Genomic DNA, 17,754 nt, shown 5'->3' on the forward strand with positions numbered 1-17,754 from the left:
TTGACAAAGACAAATGACTGTTTCTCCAATGTCCAGGGGCTACATGCTAACCCCAAATAATGTTGTTGTTTCTCTGTTAACTTAAGATCCAGACATCTCATGGTCCTTCATGCCGTTCAAATATATAGTTAAAACAACCAAGACAATTCTGGCTAATTATCGACAGCCTCTGGGAGACAACTAAAAATCTGCGGCATGTTTAAAGGGGATGCGACAGGCGACCAAAAGGAACGGACCACTACCTCCATAGAAAATGACAGATTTCTCAGATTATTGTTTTGGAAATCGAAACATTTTAAATAATGCACGCAGAGAAATCAAAAAAGTATATAAGATAGGTGTAGTTGTTTTAAGACATTTTACGCGGAAATGTTACATGTCATACCTTTAAGCCAAAAAAGGGATATAGAGACTTAGAGTTGTTCTAAATCTAAAATTGCTTTCATGGTCCTGTCCTTAAGCACAGGCTCCCTGGCTAAGATGTAATGAAGGCTTTCACTTTTCACTGTTGAATCAGCTTGCATCTAAAATCAACACTTTCTAAAGTGCGGATGTTGGCCTTGCTCCCACTTCGCCTGTTTTTAAATCTCGTTTAAAGACCTACTTGTTCTCCCGTGCTTTTGCAGACCACGTATAAGACGTATCAGTCTGTGTTTTCTAAATTGGGGTTTTCTATTTTGTTGTGTTTTAAAATGTTTTTACATAGTGTATGAGAGTCTGTGGCTACAAGTATGGTTTTATTGTCTCGTGCTTTTACATTTGTTTTTTTGTCCTATCGGTTTTGTCTAAATGTATTTATGCTGCTTTTTATATATTTATTGATGTACAGCACTTTGGTCAACTCTGTTGTTTTTAAATGTGCTATAGAAATAAAGTTGGATTGGATTGGATTGATACAAACATGTCACACCACAACAGGCTGTAGCTGTACTGTACCGTGCAGGTGTCGCTCATAGTGTCGGGCCATTTGACGGGGTCTCGCACTATGAGCTGCACCAGGTGGAAGATGGAGTTAGTGAAGAACGGAGGCGCCCCCGTGTGGAGTTCATACAGGATGCAGCCCAGAGACCACAGGTCGGCAGTGTGGTCGTACGGCTTCTCCTCCACCAGCTCAGGAGACATGTACAGCGGAGTTCCCTTGATAGAAGTCAGCACCAGGGTGGAGACGCTCATGGACCTCGCAAACCTACAGCATCACATGAAGTTTATGCTTGTTCAAATTGAACCACAACATTTTTTCTTTCAAATAATCATCAGCATCCACCTACCCAAAGTCGCAGAGTTTCACCACTCCAGTTTTCCCTAACAGAATATTTTGAGGTTTCATGTCACGATGAAGAATGCGATGGGAGTGTAAATAATACAGAGCAGAGACCAGCTGGCAGGCGATCTCACGGACCTTGGAAGAAGGGAACAATGAGCTCATGTTGATCATGAGAAAGCACAATAAGTCTGATGTATGACTTAACTCTTTCCACAAAATAATGCATACCTGGCTCTCTGGTAATTTCCCATCATCCTCAAGAATCTGGAACAACTGACCCTCTGCATATTCAGTTACAACCACAACCTGTCACAAACATATAAGGCAATACTGACGCTTAAGCTGGCAGTATAGGGTGAAAGATGGCTCTTTAAACTTCTCACTGAAAAAAAAAAGATTCACAACATCACTTTTTGTACTTGAAAAAAGTGACAGAGGAGGATCCCCAAACAGTCCAGGCTAAGCCCAGGAAGAGTACTACTACTATACGCAAAGGTCCCGCAGCAAAGAGTATGACTATGGTTCATAAATGTGGCACTCTCACTAATAAATCTCACATTTCATGCAGTTCTTTGTAGTATGAGATTACAAGATTATAAAAGCTCTGTGATGATGGAGGAGGTTGCAGATGTTTACATTTGTAATAACTCTTTCAAATGTAACCAATGCATTAACAACTCAAATCTATTAGCAGCTATTAAATGCAGGAAGATAGCTTATTAACTGTCATATAGGCCTGGTTTCAATATTGAGCTAATTTATGTTAAGTCAAGAAATTTGTTAATTTCCAAATTAAGATTTTAAAAGAAAGATCAGTTATGGACTGTTTTTATATTTCTAAAAAAAATATTAATGCAAGAATTACCCCTGGATTACTGTTATGGGAATGACCTCAGATAAAAAGATACATAGTTTGTTAGGTCCAATAATGTGTTGGGAACTTTGGTGCAATGTGAAACAAAAGCTTATGTTGAACTTACCTCAGTTTGAGTCTCAAAGCTGTCAAAGAGTTGAACAATATTTGGATGTTCAAGACCTCTCATGATGTCAATCTCTCTTTTGAGACTCTGTAGCTCCTTCTCAGAGCGACCAACCTTAGGCATGAACTTCAGAGCCACCACCTGATGAACACAAACAGACAGTTTGGGAAGTAACATTTACTCAAATACTATATTTAACTACAATGTTGAGGTACTTGTACTTCCTTTCAGTATTTCCATTGAATGCTACTTTACACTTCTAATCCATTACATTTAAAAGGTTAATAATGTTATTTTACTCCACTAAATGTATTTAACAGCAAAATGCATCTCGAGAAATGTAACTAGTGGACTAACTCCAAAAGTCACTAAAGAGTCTAATTATTTACAAATGTTACATAAAGTCAATCAGAACTTTGTTTGTCTACAACAAAAAAATGCTACTTGATGCAACAATATTATCTGAAAATCACACATATAATTGTAGGCCTATACGCACAAAAAAGTAATTTTTCTGCACAATGATGACTTTAAGCACATGTTGCTGATATCACTTCTGTACTTTTACTTAAGTAACATTTTGAATGCAGGACTTTCACTTGTAATTAAGTATTTAGGAAAATGACAATAATGTATTGGTACTTTTACTCAAGTAGAGCATCTGAATACTTCTTCCCCCACTGCAGACCAGTTACACAGCTATCAAACTGTTTCAACAGAGGTGACTTACCTGGCCTGTATATTTTTTCCTCCCCTTGTAAACACGACCAAAGGAGCCCTCTCCAGCTAGCTCCAAAACGTGATACGAGTTCATGTCGACGGTGAACGGCAGGAGGCTAACCACAGACACGGTTCGTCGGTAAGTTATTTGTTAGGGCTGAACACGAGGTTTTCCATTCCTTACAAATAAACAACACGTAAGTCCAAACGTTTAAGGTTATAAGTCACAACTTCTAGCTAACAGCCAGTTGTCAGTGCTACCGTTAGCTTCGAGCATTACTTTAGTGTAGGCTACCTCTACTTTTTGGATGTAGCGACAACACAAACCGCTGGAGACCAAGTCTAACTGCCGTTTCACAAAAGTAACAAACAACCTACAAAAGTTTGACTTTCCACACATATATATGCACGGTATGTGTACGCATGGTGTTTAGGATAAGTATTTTACCAACAACTTGCTCTATTACAAATTATTTAAAATTGTAATACCTAAGTCAAAACTGGCTCTACTTTGGACAACCCACAAGCAAGGGTCCTTCGCCTAGCAACCACATTTGCGTTCCTGGCAACGGCAACTGGACAACAAAAACAATACTGCTTTTCTCTTTATTTTATTAATTGTACCAGTTACTTTGGAATATAAATCTCACTCACTTGGCAATATTTACTGTGTTATACAATATAAGTTTACACAACATATATCCAACAGTCCTACATTTAGAAAGAATTAAAGATGATTGTGCAAAACTATGTAGGCTAATATCACATTGAGTGTAAAAAGTCATACAATTCAAACATGAATATAGTAACCTACATTTATTGGTATAGGAATATAAGATTATCAAGCTTAAATGCGGATGTCCCCAAAATACAGATATTGGAGCAATAATCATTCATTTTTATGTAGCCTATGGAAGAAGCCCAGTTACTCTGTAATCCACCAGATGTCGCACTCTGCACAGAAACAGATCTGGCTGCATATGAAAGCTGATAATAAATGATATCAGCCTCATATTCATCTAACATTTCAGATGCATTGTTATAGTGACTTTATGTTAACATCTATGTTATATTTCTGCAGCCCATTGATCATTTAACATGCAATCAAATTATTTGTAGCATCATTCTTTTTATTGTTAGGCTACTGTATATTCAAAGTCTACTGCTCTTATTGACACATTTCCTTTTAATAATTGCATCTCTTCAATGTGGTCAAAAGGGCTCATCTAATTATGATTTGATGGACTCCTGCAGGTCAAGTGGAGTCAGTTACGCATGTGTCCCTGGAAGTTGGAGATGTGATAAATCATCAGTGTGTTGGGACACGATGATAGGCCTGCTGTTTCCTGAGTCTCAAGTGGCCGCAGAAAAAGTCTCGAGCTGAGACGCGCGTCCAATGAGCGCCTCCAAAGACTGCCCCCCTCCAAAAGAGAGATTCAGTTTCCATATGTTTTTACACATGACGAGAATGCATAAAGTGCAGAGAAGGCAGCAGTCGACTCAGCACACACAGGTGGAGAATGGGAATGGGTCATGACCAGGAGGAGTTTGCACTGAGTGGACTTGTACGACCTGCATTGTTTTAGAGTCCTGCGCTCTGGATTATGCTCTTCATCCTGTTCTGTGGCTGACACCGCTTCCACTGAGCTTGCACATTTCATATCGTTTTGCTTTCTCTGATGGTCATTGCATTCTTTATTGAATGCAAACATCGTCATGTTTATCAGGACAACTTTTCTCCTCTACTTTGCGCTCTCGTTCTCAAAACGTGTTCGGTGCATGGAAAGTGAACTTTGCTTCCCTATTAGATTGGATAACCAAAACCATGACAGGAAGGATTTTGACAATGACGTGGATATCCTGAATGGAAAACATGTGTTAAAAATACGAGCTTTCCGGCAGGAATTAGTGATCGATTTGCATCAGGACTCTAACTTTATTGCCCCTTCCATTTCTAACCAAGACGCGTTCTGGCTCTCCAACAGCGATGTCACCACTGACCTGAGCCGGTGTTTTTACTCCGGATACGTGAATGACGACCCGCATTCTTACGCTGCTGTAAGCCTTTGTAAGGGTTTACAAGGTGCATTTGGCTTCCATGGCTGGGAATATTTTATCAGCCCGGTGCAAAATGACACCACAAGCGCAGAAGGTGCGCACATCATCCGGCGCAGAGCCAGCAACAACCTGAAGCTCAACTCGACCTCCAGGTGCGCAGTGGACAGTGACATAAGTCTCCAAGTGGCACAATCGCTGGAGAAATACAAGCGACTAAAAGATGACAGCAATTCGACCGAAACGTTGCTGAAGAGGATGGGGCGAGCCAAACGTTTCGCCTCCATCCCCAGGTACGTGGAGACGCTCGTGGTGGCCGACGAGTCCATGGCTCAGTTCCACGGAGATGACCTAAAACACTACATCCTGACACTTATGGCAGTGGCAGCGAGGCTCTACAGGCACCCCAGTATTCTCAACTCCATCAGCATCGTAGTAGTGAAAATCGTGATTATATCCGAGGAGGACAAAGGACCCAAGGTGTCCGGGAACGCAGCCATGACGCTGCGAAACTTTTGCACTTGGCAAAAAAAGATGAACAAAAACAACGACAAGCATTCAGACTACTGGGACACAGCCATCCTTTTCACTAGACAGGTAAAGTGATTAATCCTGCTGGGTTTAAGGTAACAAACGAAATGATGTGGTATTTTAGTAAGCGTAATTACGCACAGAAATTCTTTATTTTGAGGATATTTATCTTTAAATCTTCGAAAATAATGAGGCCATGATATTGACTTAAACATCATTTTTGTGTACATAAGACATGTTTAAGTTTCGTTAGAGAAACTGTACTTTACATGACATGCTCCCCCCCAAAAACTCCTGCTGTGTCAGGTAATTGGTTTGCTCTCAAAACACTCTCTCCACCTCAGGTGAACTCAGAGAACAGAATATCCAGTCCACCAATAACATCACAGCTTTGACACTGAGGCTGGGTCACTGAGGAAATTAATAGGGCTGAACAGAGAAATAGCCCTGATTGCACTTCATGGATCCTTAGAGGCCAGTTTTATAGACTTGGAACCCACCTCCAATTTCTCTCTGCACTCCCAAATATTTGGCAGGGGACGCAGGGTCAGAGATGAAGTCAGATCAAAAATCATTGCTCAGTGTGCAACACGATGATCTATCATGAACTGTCTGCTTTTGGACATTGGCCACTTTGCTTTCACTTAGATGCAGAACACTGGGAATAAAGTTGACAGATCAGCAGATTAATTACTGAAAATTATTGTGTTTGGATATAGTTCAGTTTGCAGTCAAAGGTGATGAAGTTAGAGTCTCAAAGGACCAGAATGAAGGAGTCAAAAGTAACAAATAAGGTGCTGAATTACCTTTGGCCCATGTCACTAACATCACCGGACACATGATCGTATCAGACCTCAAACAAATGTTTTCACTGTAACTTTGCCAAGCTTTACTTCCACCAGAGATGCGTTAGTGGGAAGTCTCTCATTTCTTTCAGCCTTTCCCATTCTTCCTCCAGCTGTGGGTTTTCCAGCCCTACCCACCTCCTTCCCTGTTCCTCATTAAACAGTCCCCTGAAGGGAGAGATGGAGGGAGCGGGGGAGTGATGTAGGAGGGGGGAGGTCCCTCTGTGTCACATATACAGGGACCTGCCTGCATACCTGCTCTCCCAAAGTCTTACACAAACTGCAGTTAGCCTGCACAGTTGCATGTTTTTAACACATTCTTCACACCCTTCCTCTCTCTCCTATTCTTCCTGCTTTACACCCCTTTGTATGCACAGTATGCTCTTTCCATTTAGGCCATGACACCTCAAAGATGGGCTGTATTTTCCATAAAGCTACAAAATCCAGGGTGTTACCAGGTTTTGGTAAGCTCCACGTGCAGAGTTGATGTTATAAGCCCTGTTGCCAGTTCAGATGACCGCATTCAACTGACTACAGTGAGTCACATGGCTATAATGTGCAGTATAAAGCAGAAAGACATACGTCAAGGGATTCAGTCATTGTTTGGGTTAAAATTATATTGAAACTGAATAAGTGACCTATGCTGTAAAAAGTTCTGTATTTCTAAAGAAGCTGCTTGTGCCAGGAGGAGTCAATCCAAAAGAAATGTGGCCCATACCCCTCGTGCCTTTCAAATTAAAAGGCTATATTTGGGTAACACTGTAACAGTATAAGTGCACAGAGCAGCATTTATAGTGCACACCAAACAATAGATCAACATAATCCATCAAACACCATTTTTGATTAGGTCAGAGATTTTCAAATTGGGAGGCTCAAAACAGCTAGTGGAGGCTACATCATTTTTTACAAGAAGATCACATAGGTTTGGTTTAAGAGATAGTTTAGAGATTAGTTGTATTTTGGAAACTTGTACTGTATTTCTTACTTTTCCAACACATGCATGGGACAATACTTATTTATGTTTTTGACCTAGTCTCGGTACAACAGTATAAATCTGTAGCATATTTGCCTGCACTGATATTTCACTTTTTTTGCACCAAACAATGGCGTATATATATATCTATAGTATTCAATCCATCAGAATGTATTCAACAGCCGGAATCTGAATGCCTCAAATACTTCAATTTAAAAGTGAGGCCGAATGAATATCATTATGAAATTACATGTAAAACTGCCTGGTCTTATTTGATAAAATCTGATTTTCTTTACTAAACCTTTGTTCATTCAGGCCTGCAGCACACATACGGACACATTTACCCTTGTAGGTACTTATTAATAATAGTTTACACTTAAGCTGCTGATAGGGCGTCGGTAGTATGTTTAATCAGTGGTGTTGTTTTTGAGTTGACCATTTAATTCAAGGTGCATTTACCGCTTGTCTGCCTTTTACCAGCCCTCAGTGTAATTTGCAGGTTTTATGAAGACCAACTCGGTGTTGTCCAGAGGCAACTGCAATGTCTTTAAACTCTTTTGCAATTTTACTCAGTTCATTACGGAAAGTTTATTGTATGCGAACATACAGTGTCCAACGAAAGACCAAAAAACGAACTGTAAATCTGACGTATTTATGTCTCCCCTGGGAGAGAGGGGGGTGGTTGTACTTTAGCTCACAGCGTGTTTGCCTTTATTTGCAAGATAGATAATAGTTTGAGAAAGCAAAGAGGGCACCCAAGTGTGGCCGGATGTCGTAAACCATGTGTGTGATACTGCTGAGTATCAGAGCTTTTTTTCCACTCCTAGACTTTTGTTTTAAAAGTAATAACTAAACTAAAACTCATGCAACATGGCAGTTACGAGTGATGCACACAAATGGTATTTAAATGCATTAAAAATAACTACACAAAATAAAAGGAAGAAATGTATTTGCTGAGGATTGCATATTGTTTTTAGTTTGTTTTCTTAAACACACAAAACACACAAAGATAGTTGTCAAATGTGGGAATGAGGTCAAGCAGAGAACAAACTCTTTGACACTGCTGTTCCTTCTCCTCTGCTCGTCTTGCAGTTTTTATTTTTTGCTCATAAATGGCCCAAGCGTTCTCATTTCGTCTGCACACATGAGCACATCTGTTCTGGATTTGCGCTGGCCAACAATTGCGGTTTTGTGGTTTATTCTAGGAATGATTTGTCATAGCGCTCGAGGTCTTCACTTGGCAATGTGTTCAATGTGTACATCCAGTGCAGGGGAGGAGAGCAGGAGCTGAGCGACATTAACCCAAGGCTGTTATTTTTTATCTCTGATAGCCGACCACTGTTGGTTTTCGGTGTTTCCAGGGTATGTAGCTGTTTAGGAGCCGGGCGGTTCTCTGTGGCGGTTTGTGCAAAGGTTGTCCTGTGATTAGGAGGTTCAGCTCTAAATGGATACTCGCTTAGACTGTTTTTTTTTTTTTTTTAAATCCTTGTGGCGGAGAAATAGGTCATCTGGAAACTCTGCCCTGGCTTGGAAATGTTATGATTGGGGACAGCTACTTTAGCTCATAGAAGAAGGTGTGCTCTAAACACTGCTGACCACTAACAAGAGTGGGCGGTGGAAAGCCTGGCTTAACACTGTTGCATCTTTCCGTAGAAAACTAACTTTACTGTAATGACAAGACAACCCAAAAAGGATAATTCCAGCTACAACTTTGGTTTGTAGTTTTGCCACTTCTTTTTATTTGTAAATAGTAACGTTGTACTCACCAAGTTAATTGCTGAGGGCCGGAGACAAGGTGACATCACTAATAAGTCAGACAGGGAAAGAAACAGGAATAGTCAAAAGATCAGACAAACAAACTCAGTGGTATATTAATACATACAAATGATGGCCAAGGCTACAAGACTCAAACGTCTGGCTTGTTTTCTAGCTCTGACGACCTAAAATGTACTAATGCTAAATGTATTTAATTTAATCCAGGATCTGTGTGGCGCCTCCACCTGTGACACTCTCGGTATGGCGGATGTCGGCACCATGTGCGATCCAAAGAGGAGCTGCTCTGTGATCGAAGACGACGGCCTACCTTCAGCCTTCACCACGGCTCATGAGCTCGGTAAGCCAACGCCACTCATCATTTAATACACAAACAGGAACATTTCCTTTTGTGTTTGAGATTAGAGTACCTTTGTTTTTCCCACCTGACCTCACGTTCCCTCTCTGCAGGACATGTGTTCAACATGCCACACGACAATGTGAAGGCCTGTGAAGACGTGTTTGGGAAACTACAAGACAACCACATGATGTCCCCCACTCTCATTCAGATCAACCGCACCAGCCCCTGGTCCCCTTGCAGTGCTGCCATCATCACTGAATTCCTGGACAGCGGACACGGTGAGTTACCACGACCTCTGTGTTTGACTGCTGGCAGCCTCATAGTGTGTTTAAAGGGGTGTGAAGCCAGGACAGCACAAACTACTGAGGGTAGCGTTACACATTTTACACATCAGAGTCTGTTTACACATTTTAAGGAGTACCATAGCATATGTGAAAGAAAGTTCTTTAATTAAAGCCTTTTGTTGGTCCAGATGAAGCTGTGTGAAGTCTGTCTAACTGACTCAAGGGATGTCACTTAAGTCAGCTTTTTTTTGGTTGAAGACTTCGAGTTGGAAAATGAACACAATCTTGTGTTGTTGAGTGCAAAGCGATTTTATCACATTTCTGTATCCAGCTACTCATATCTGTTTCAGGCTAGCACCTCAAGGCTACATTAGCCACTATTAGCACAACACACTAGCAGACGAGTTGCATTGTGGGTAATGTATGCACCAGGTTTTTAAAAAGGAGTCCGTAGTCCTGCTGCAACAACTTTAAACGAACATCTAGTTAGGGGTTGATTACATAGAATACAACATACGCATTGAATTATTCATGTAATCAGAGCCTTTTCTCTACATCTTATTCTAAGGTCCATCTTATCTTATCTTATCTTACGTGGTTCTGTTTGCCAGTGGATCAGGATATTCCCTCCATGCAATTGCTTAAGAGGGGCAGACTTTTCTTTTGACATTTGCTAGTTTTTACTCAATGTTTATGGTTTAACAGCCTCTTGATTTGTAATATAACTACAGTCATCAGTCTAACTTAAAATGAGACACGTGCCTAACCTCGTATAGCACCACGCTCATAGAAAAGGATGGCAAAAGCCAAATAGAAATGCATTCAGTTGGAGGCAGATTGTTTGCCAAGCAGTCCAGACCACAGGACTTGGCCTTGGAGCAATGCTAAACGTTTATTTTAAAGACTGCCCCCACATCTGTCCAAATTTAGAGGGCTTTACTGGGGAGAGTCGCCACAGTGGTTTGGAGTAAGAGGTGTATCTGCCCAGTGTTTCCCATGCAGGTTTACTCCAAATAGACAAACGTTTTGCTCCTTTGTGTCTTTTCAAGAGATTGTCTGAGGACAAAAGATCCCAACTGGTTCAGAGTGAACACAGACGAACATTTTTGACTTGACAAGGAGTGATTTCTATCTAGCAATGTTGTAACTTGGCTTCTCCCGTCTGCCTGTCATAAATCTTGACTTAAAAAGCAATGGAGAGGGGAAAAAAACAAGTTGGCACATGTTCAAGGCAGTTTTCATGCTGTGCTATGCCCCAAATTATTTGTAACCTGTTCATTTCTCCACACACAGACATTGCCAGCTATTGTTTTCGATAATTGCTCTCTGGTGAGAGAGTAGGAAGGAAGCGCTGAAGTGTTGCCTCTTCAGTGTGGAGTGACTTGTTTATGTACCATTGCTTATAATCAGTTAATCAGTGTGTTTATTCTGCAAATGTGCCACCAGTTAAAGCTCATTCACTCACTGCCTTATTATCTGTTGTGAATTCACCACAACATGAATGGCGTAAACAGTAATAAACAGTTCAAAGCAAGCACCCATTTTCCCCCCAGTGCAGAAGACTTGTTTTGGATGTGTAAATTCCCCATAAGGATGAGAAGCTGTGTGATAGCTCCTGGAAAGCTTCACGTTCCCTGACGTTGATCTTTCATGTTTCCAGGCACCTGCTCGTCAAAGTCTTCCTATTAATAGCCTGTTCCTGGAATGGTTTCTTTGTGCCATTTATAGTAAATGGAGGCCATGCCTTTGACCTTTGAACTGCTTGCTTGCCACATGTCATTTTGGTTTAAAACTCAGAACTACAAGTCTGAGATTTTAGCAGACCGTTTAACCCTGGATTGGATCAAACATGGGAAGATGAGCTTGTGGGTTTTTAGTTCGAGCCTGGGATGGGCATGCATGTGTGTGTTATGCGTCTGTGTGCGGTATGTGGCAAGCGCTGCATCAAGCTGTACTTCCACTTCAAAGAGCCAAAATCACAAGGGCAATGGTTGCTTACAGCCTCCAACCCACAATCCCACCCACCCACAACACACAACAAGTGGAAATACTGATGCATAATTGTAGGTTAGATTTTTTTACGGTTTTGCGGTCATATATGGGTGAAATGTTAGCACTTAATTTAATCAAAGTTAGGTAAAGCAAAGCAGTAAAACCATAGATGACGGTCGGTATTGCTACTTTGTGTCGCTCACTGAGTTTCCATCTTCTAGGTGAATGTTTGCTCGACCAGCCTCAGAAACCGTTGGTCTTCCCCGTCATACTGCCGGGAACATCCTACGTCCTGGATCGTCAGTGTGAGCTTGCGTTCGGAGAAAACTCCAAGCCGTGTCCCTTTATGCAACCGCCATGTGGCCGTCTGTGGTGCACCGGAAAATCCAATGGCCATTTGGTGTGTATGACCCGGCACTTCCCCTGGGCAGATGGCACCAGCTGTGGGGAAAATAAGGTCTGCGACAGAGGGGTCTGCTCCGACAAACACGTTTATAATGTGAAGGTAAGACTCACAGGAGTTCTTGATATCAACATTCACCTTAGGTTTGCAAATCTATATGATTGGCGTTTGTTTATCAGCAATCAATGGGCCATTTAAATGATTAAGTCAATCAAATGAGTGTCATTGAAATGGGCCATTCAATTCGGGATTGTGGAAAACGGTATTTCGATCTCTCAAACGCTACGTGTGATTTGCAGTAAATGCAGCCTTAACTGGGGTGTGATTATGGTGGGCCTTTGTTATTATACGTTATGCAAAATGCAACTGTATTGTGTCTTTCCAGGTGGATGGCCGCTGGGGTAGGTGGGGCCCGTTTGGATCCTGCTCACGCACATGTGGAGGGGGCGTCCAGCTGTCTAAAAGAGAGTGCAACAGCCCAGTACCATCAAATGGGGGTAAATACTGCCAAGGGGTTCGGGTCAAATACCGTTCCTGCAACCTGAACCGCTGCCCTGATACAGGTATGAGACAATCATAACAGAGAAATATGTCCAATAACATTTTTCCCACTAGTGCGTTCCCACCCCTAACCTCCTGCACCCTCCCTCCCATCACTCTGTATAGGACACACGTTCCGCGAGGAGCAGTGTGCGACCATGGGCCGTTCCTTCATCAGTAACCGCATCGACCCCGCTTCAATGTGGCTGCCCAAATACTCTGGAGTGTCCACCGACGACAGGTGTAAACTCATCTGCAGGACGAACGGCAGCGGCTACTTCTATGTCCTGGCACCCAAGGTAAACGACCAAGTGTATTTCACATTCCCTCAATATTAAAGAGGCCCTATCTTGCTTTTTGGGGTTTCCCCTTTCTTGTAGTCTGTTAAATAGGTGTGTGCGCATGTAAATGTTCTGCTAAGGCCAAAATCCCAAAGTTCCCTCTACAGACACACATTCCCCCAACTATCTGAAACGCCATTGAACGTGATTTGATAAGGGGCGGGACATCTCTAAGTGGTAGACCAATCACAACAGAGCTGGCCAGCTAACCAATCAGAGCAGACTGGGCTCTGGTTTCAGACAGAGGGTGAAAAGAGGTGCTGCAGCAAAAATATAGAGCTTTTTGAACATTAAAGCATGGAGACAAAAAATGTCCTCTTTTAAAGTTAAGAGAATTTCTTTGGTGATTTGACAAAAATGTCTGAATAAATAAAGGTTTTGATATATGAGGAAAAGATAGAGGAATGGGGATATACTGTATATCAGCCAGCTGCCTCTGGTCTCAAAGAGTGAAGGCAGGAATGAAGGAGAGGAGGAGGCCAGTTTATTTCTTTTCCGATAGCAGGGTGTAGAGTGAGCTTTAGCAGTGGTGAGGTCGAGTCACTTCACACTTCACTCCATCATACCGGCTAAGGAGGAGTAGATAAGAGTGCACAGGGGACACGTAGCTCTGAATCACGGAGCAGATGGATGTTTTAACCACAGAGTCATGACTTTAAACCAAAAATGGGTTTACAGTAATGTGTGCAGTTTTGTTTCATGAGCTGGAGTTTGGCTCATTTGGGGCCAGATAAATCTCAGGGTGGAAAAATGTCTGCGTCATTGGAGTTCACAATCGCTCTCTGAGAACTTGTTATCAGTCAGATATTCGCAGACAGAGTAGCAGTGAAGCTGATTTAGCTGACAGCCTCACTTCAGATACTGTCGTCCACAGAACATACGTCATCCCGGTACCCGCGTGTTCATTGTTGATTTGTTCTGTCTGTAACTCGCACATTCTTGAGAAATATTTTGAACATGTATTTTGTCTGCTTGCTTTGCAATCTTGAAAACAGATGTTATGCTGTATGCTAAGAGTACTGTTTTCAGTACATGTGGTGAGGGATTTAAAAGCAGTTATATAATGGGTGCAGTTCATGTTTTAAAACAATCAAAAAGTATTCATATAAATGTATTTTAGATTGGCTAAGATTAGATTAGATATACTTTATTCACACCAAATTGTCCCAGCAGCAGAAAGTCAACAGGTTTAAAATATAATAACATGAAAATATAATTAAAGGTAAACAAAAAGCAAATATATACAACAGTAAAAAAGCTACATAGAGTATCTAAATAATACACAATATAAAAATACTGATTAAATTAAAATACTCTATAATATACAAATCTACTACAAAAACTGAAAAATATAGACATACGGCACTAAATAAATAAAAAAAAGTGTGCCAAGTTGCATGCCAATCCAATCCTATCCAAAAGGGATAGTGTGAGAACAATATATACAATATATGCTTAATAACTTGAGATAAAGATTTAAAGCAAAGTCAATTCCGATGGACTGTAACAGAAATCCTGTTGTTAAAAAGGTTCAGTGTTGAATGCTCTTAACCTTATAGTCTCTTTTCCCTCCAGGTTGTGGACGGGACTCCATGCTCCCCAGATTCCACTGGAGTGTGTGTCCAAGGAAAGTGCATCAAGGCGGGCTGCGATGGAACAATTGGCTCCAACAAGAAGTTTGATAAGTGTGGAATCTGCGGCGGTGATAGCAAGGGCTGCAAGAAGGTGTCGGGACTCTTCACAAAGCCTCAGTGAGTAGAATCCACGTCATCATGGGATATTACTTCTGTCATTAAATATGACAGTACAGCTCAATGCCTTAATAGGGTCATTGGAGATAAAACCTAAAATGACAGAGCTAAGGAAGGGGAAAATTATGAAAAACACTCATGGAAAAAATTGGGATATTCCCTAAGATTATAAATTAATACATTTGCAAGGCAAGAAAAAATTGCTCATCAACTTCAGGCACAATACACAGCAACATCTGTCACTACAAAGTGAAGCAATGTTGGTTCCTTGACCAAAAACAAACATTTTTCCTGAGTTTCTTTCTAGAGAATTCAAGACTTTAATCTCGGGAAACCTTAGGGTTCCTATAGAAAATTACCCCCCCTTTTTTTTGTGCCTACAATGGCCCTAATACGTTGTTGTATGATAGCAATTTCATCCTCAACATTATAAGCTCTCATTGACTGTAATATGTTTTGGCATGCAGGCATGGCTACAACTTTGTGGTCATATTACCAGTGGGTGCAGCCAACATAGACATCCGTCAGCGAGGCTACAAGGGAATGAGGAGTGATGACAACTATCTGGCGCTTAAGAACAGCGAGGGCCACTACCTGCTCAATGGGAAGTACGTAGTGTCAGCTGGAGAGAGGGACCTCATCGTGAAGGGAAGCCTGATGCGCTACAGTGGAACAGCCGGCCTCTCAGAGACCCTGACGGCCGTGAAGCCTTTGGGGGAATCCCTGACTGCGGAGGTGCTGTGTGTCGGCCAGATGACGCCGCCTCGAATCCGCTACTCCTTCTACCTCGCCCGGCAGATCAAGGAGGACAAAGCTCTCAAGAAGGACGGACGTGTTAGCTCCCATAACAGCGTCCTGGCTGAGGATAGTGTCAAGGAGAAAAGGGGAGACACCCTGAAGAAGTCTTATAACAAAGAGGATCCCGCTCTTGGGAAGTGGATATCCTCGGGCTGGGATCAGTGCTCAGTGACCTGCGGTAATGGGATGCAGAGGAGGATGGTGCAGTGTCTCAGACTGGACGGGAAGCCAGGGCTGGACTGTGACCCTTCACAAAGACCCCCAGCCACTAGGGTTTGTGGAGACCCCTGTCCTGAATGGCATATTGGCCTGTGGTCACCTTGCTCCAGAACCTGTGGGAAGGGCTTCAAGAGAAGGCCGTTGCACTGCACAACCCAAAATGGACATCTGCTCGAAAGAGACCACTGCATTGGCATACGCAAGCCACAGGAGCTGGACTTCTGTAACCTAAGGCCTTGCTAGTGACTTGAAAAAGTATAAACTACAAATCTTTGTTCTTTTTTAAATTGACTGAATTGAATCCACCTGCAATATAACACATGCTGTGTCTGTCGGGTGCAGATTGTTCCACCTGCATCATGGGACACTTGCTTGGAAGAACCAAAAGAATATTGGAAGGAGAGTGAAATCCGCAGGATAATTGCTGGAAGATTTTTTTCACTGCCATCACTCTGACTTTTTAAAGACACGATCCAGGTCTGACTCTGATTTTGGCAAGATAACATGATAGAGGGTCAAATGAAATGTAGTTGAATCCTGTGTACTGTCAGCAAATACAGAATGCACATTTGCAAGCAATCAATCAAGGGTCTGGAACCCATTTTATGTCACAATGTTTTAACTGTTCAGGTTTCAAAGTTTTACTTGAGTCTTGCAAATAGATGATTGAACCCTTCTGGTTGTCCAGAAAATGACTCCCTTTTCCCAAAGAAAATCTATCAGTATTGACGTGGAAAACTTTTTAACTTCATAACTAAAATATAATACCTACACTTTTTCATACAAAGAAGGACAGTCAATTTGGTTATTTAATAGTATGGGCGCTCTTATTGGCATTTTCTTCCAGGGAATCTTTTGAAATGCCAGAATTGATTCAGAAATAAAATGTATCACCTCATTTATATGGTTGCACATAAGCAGCCGTAACTTTTATGCTGGTGCTGCATTGCTTCTACAATGCAATTATATATTTTTAAAGAGGCCCTATTATGCTTTTTGAGGTTTTCCTTTCCTGTAGTGTATTATATACGTTTTTTTTGTATGTAAATGGTCTGCAAAGGCTTAAATTCTAAAGTTCCCTCCAGAGGGAGTTTCTCTCCCCCCGTGCCTGAAACGCCTTGATTGAACTCCTTTGTTTACTTCCGTAACATAGTGACATCACTATGTAACACTCACGCTCCTATTGGCTAGCACTCCAACACATTGTACATGATAGGCTAAGGAGCGGGACATCTCTAAGCGCAACAGAGCCGGCCTGGTTTCAGACAGAGGGTGAAAAGAGATGCTGCAGCACAGGCAGTATGAGAAAAATAAAGCATGTAAACATGTCACAGTAGAGGCAAGAAATACAAATATGAACCTGAAAACGAGCCCCTTTAAAAATATTTTGTATGTGGAGCTGCAACGATTAGACAATCAACAGATCTTGCTGATTCATCAGGCTGGACCAAACATTGCATTGCCCATCTGAAATAAGGGCTTAGCCTGATATCACACGCACACAATAACACACATGTTAAATCACCGCTTCTTATGTTTGATCGTTTCCTTCATGTCCTTTATCATTCCCCCCCACAACATTTGTCTACTCAGTTCATCACGTTCAGCCATGCTAAGTCATGCCTGTCTGGCAAAGTTACCACAGATAATTTATTATCAATGAAACAATAAAGCGGATAGGGGAAGAAAACCTGGCTGGCCTTCTGTTACGCTGTACAGAGTGTATGTGTTTTCCTGGACCTCCTTGTTTATGGCCCCAGAGCCCGAGCCAAGCTGTTCTTCTAGACACTTTCTGAAATCCTGTAATCTATTATATTCTTGTTTTGTTTCCTAATGGGGCCACATTGTCCAGTGCAACGTCCAACTATGGGATGGATCCAGCGTTAGTTGGATTATCATTTTAATTTGATCAGCTTTTGCACTTTGTACAGCAAAAGAAACATAT

The 17,754-nt window shown here is 41.7% G+C and overlaps 2 protein-coding genes across 2 annotated transcripts in view; one reads left to right on the top strand and one right to left on the bottom strand.

Moving 5' to 3' along the window:
* The window catches only part of stk36 (serine/threonine kinase 36 (fused homolog, Drosophila)), an 11,211-nt gene extending 7,963 nt beyond the window's left edge, over window positions 1–3,248 (bottom strand). The window contains 5 exon segments of the mRNA XM_034139821.1: window positions 937–1,186; window positions 1,269–1,399; window positions 1,493–1,570; window positions 2,245–2,385; window positions 2,975–3,248. Coding sequence (XP_033995712.1) covers window positions 937–1,186; window positions 1,269–1,399; window positions 1,493–1,570; window positions 2,245–2,385; window positions 2,975–3,058 — 684 coding nt within the window. The 5' untranslated portion in view covers window positions 3,059–3,248.
* A 1,172-nt stretch (window positions 3,249–4,420) lies between these two features.
* On the top strand, window positions 4,421–16,821 carry adamts15a (ADAM metallopeptidase with thrombospondin type 1 motif, 15a). Its single transcript, XM_034139809.1, has 8 exons — window positions 4,421–5,616; window positions 9,349–9,481; window positions 9,592–9,759; window positions 11,979–12,262; window positions 12,546–12,723; window positions 12,827–12,999; window positions 14,617–14,792; window positions 15,260–16,821. Exons 1-8 carry the CDS (start codon window positions 4,681–4,683, stop codon window positions 16,050–16,052), a joined length of 2,841 nt encoding a protein of 946 aa, XP_033995700.1. The 5' UTR covers window positions 4,421–4,680; the 3' UTR covers window positions 16,053–16,821.
* Window positions 16,822–17,754: the final 933 nt, after the last annotated feature.

This window comes from Trematomus bernacchii, unplaced genomic scaffold, assembly GCF_902827165.1.
Source record: "Trematomus bernacchii unplaced genomic scaffold, fTreBer1.1, whole genome shotgun sequence".
NCBI classification, from domain to species: domain Eukaryota; kingdom Metazoa; phylum Chordata; class Actinopteri; order Perciformes; family Nototheniidae; genus Trematomus; species Trematomus bernacchii.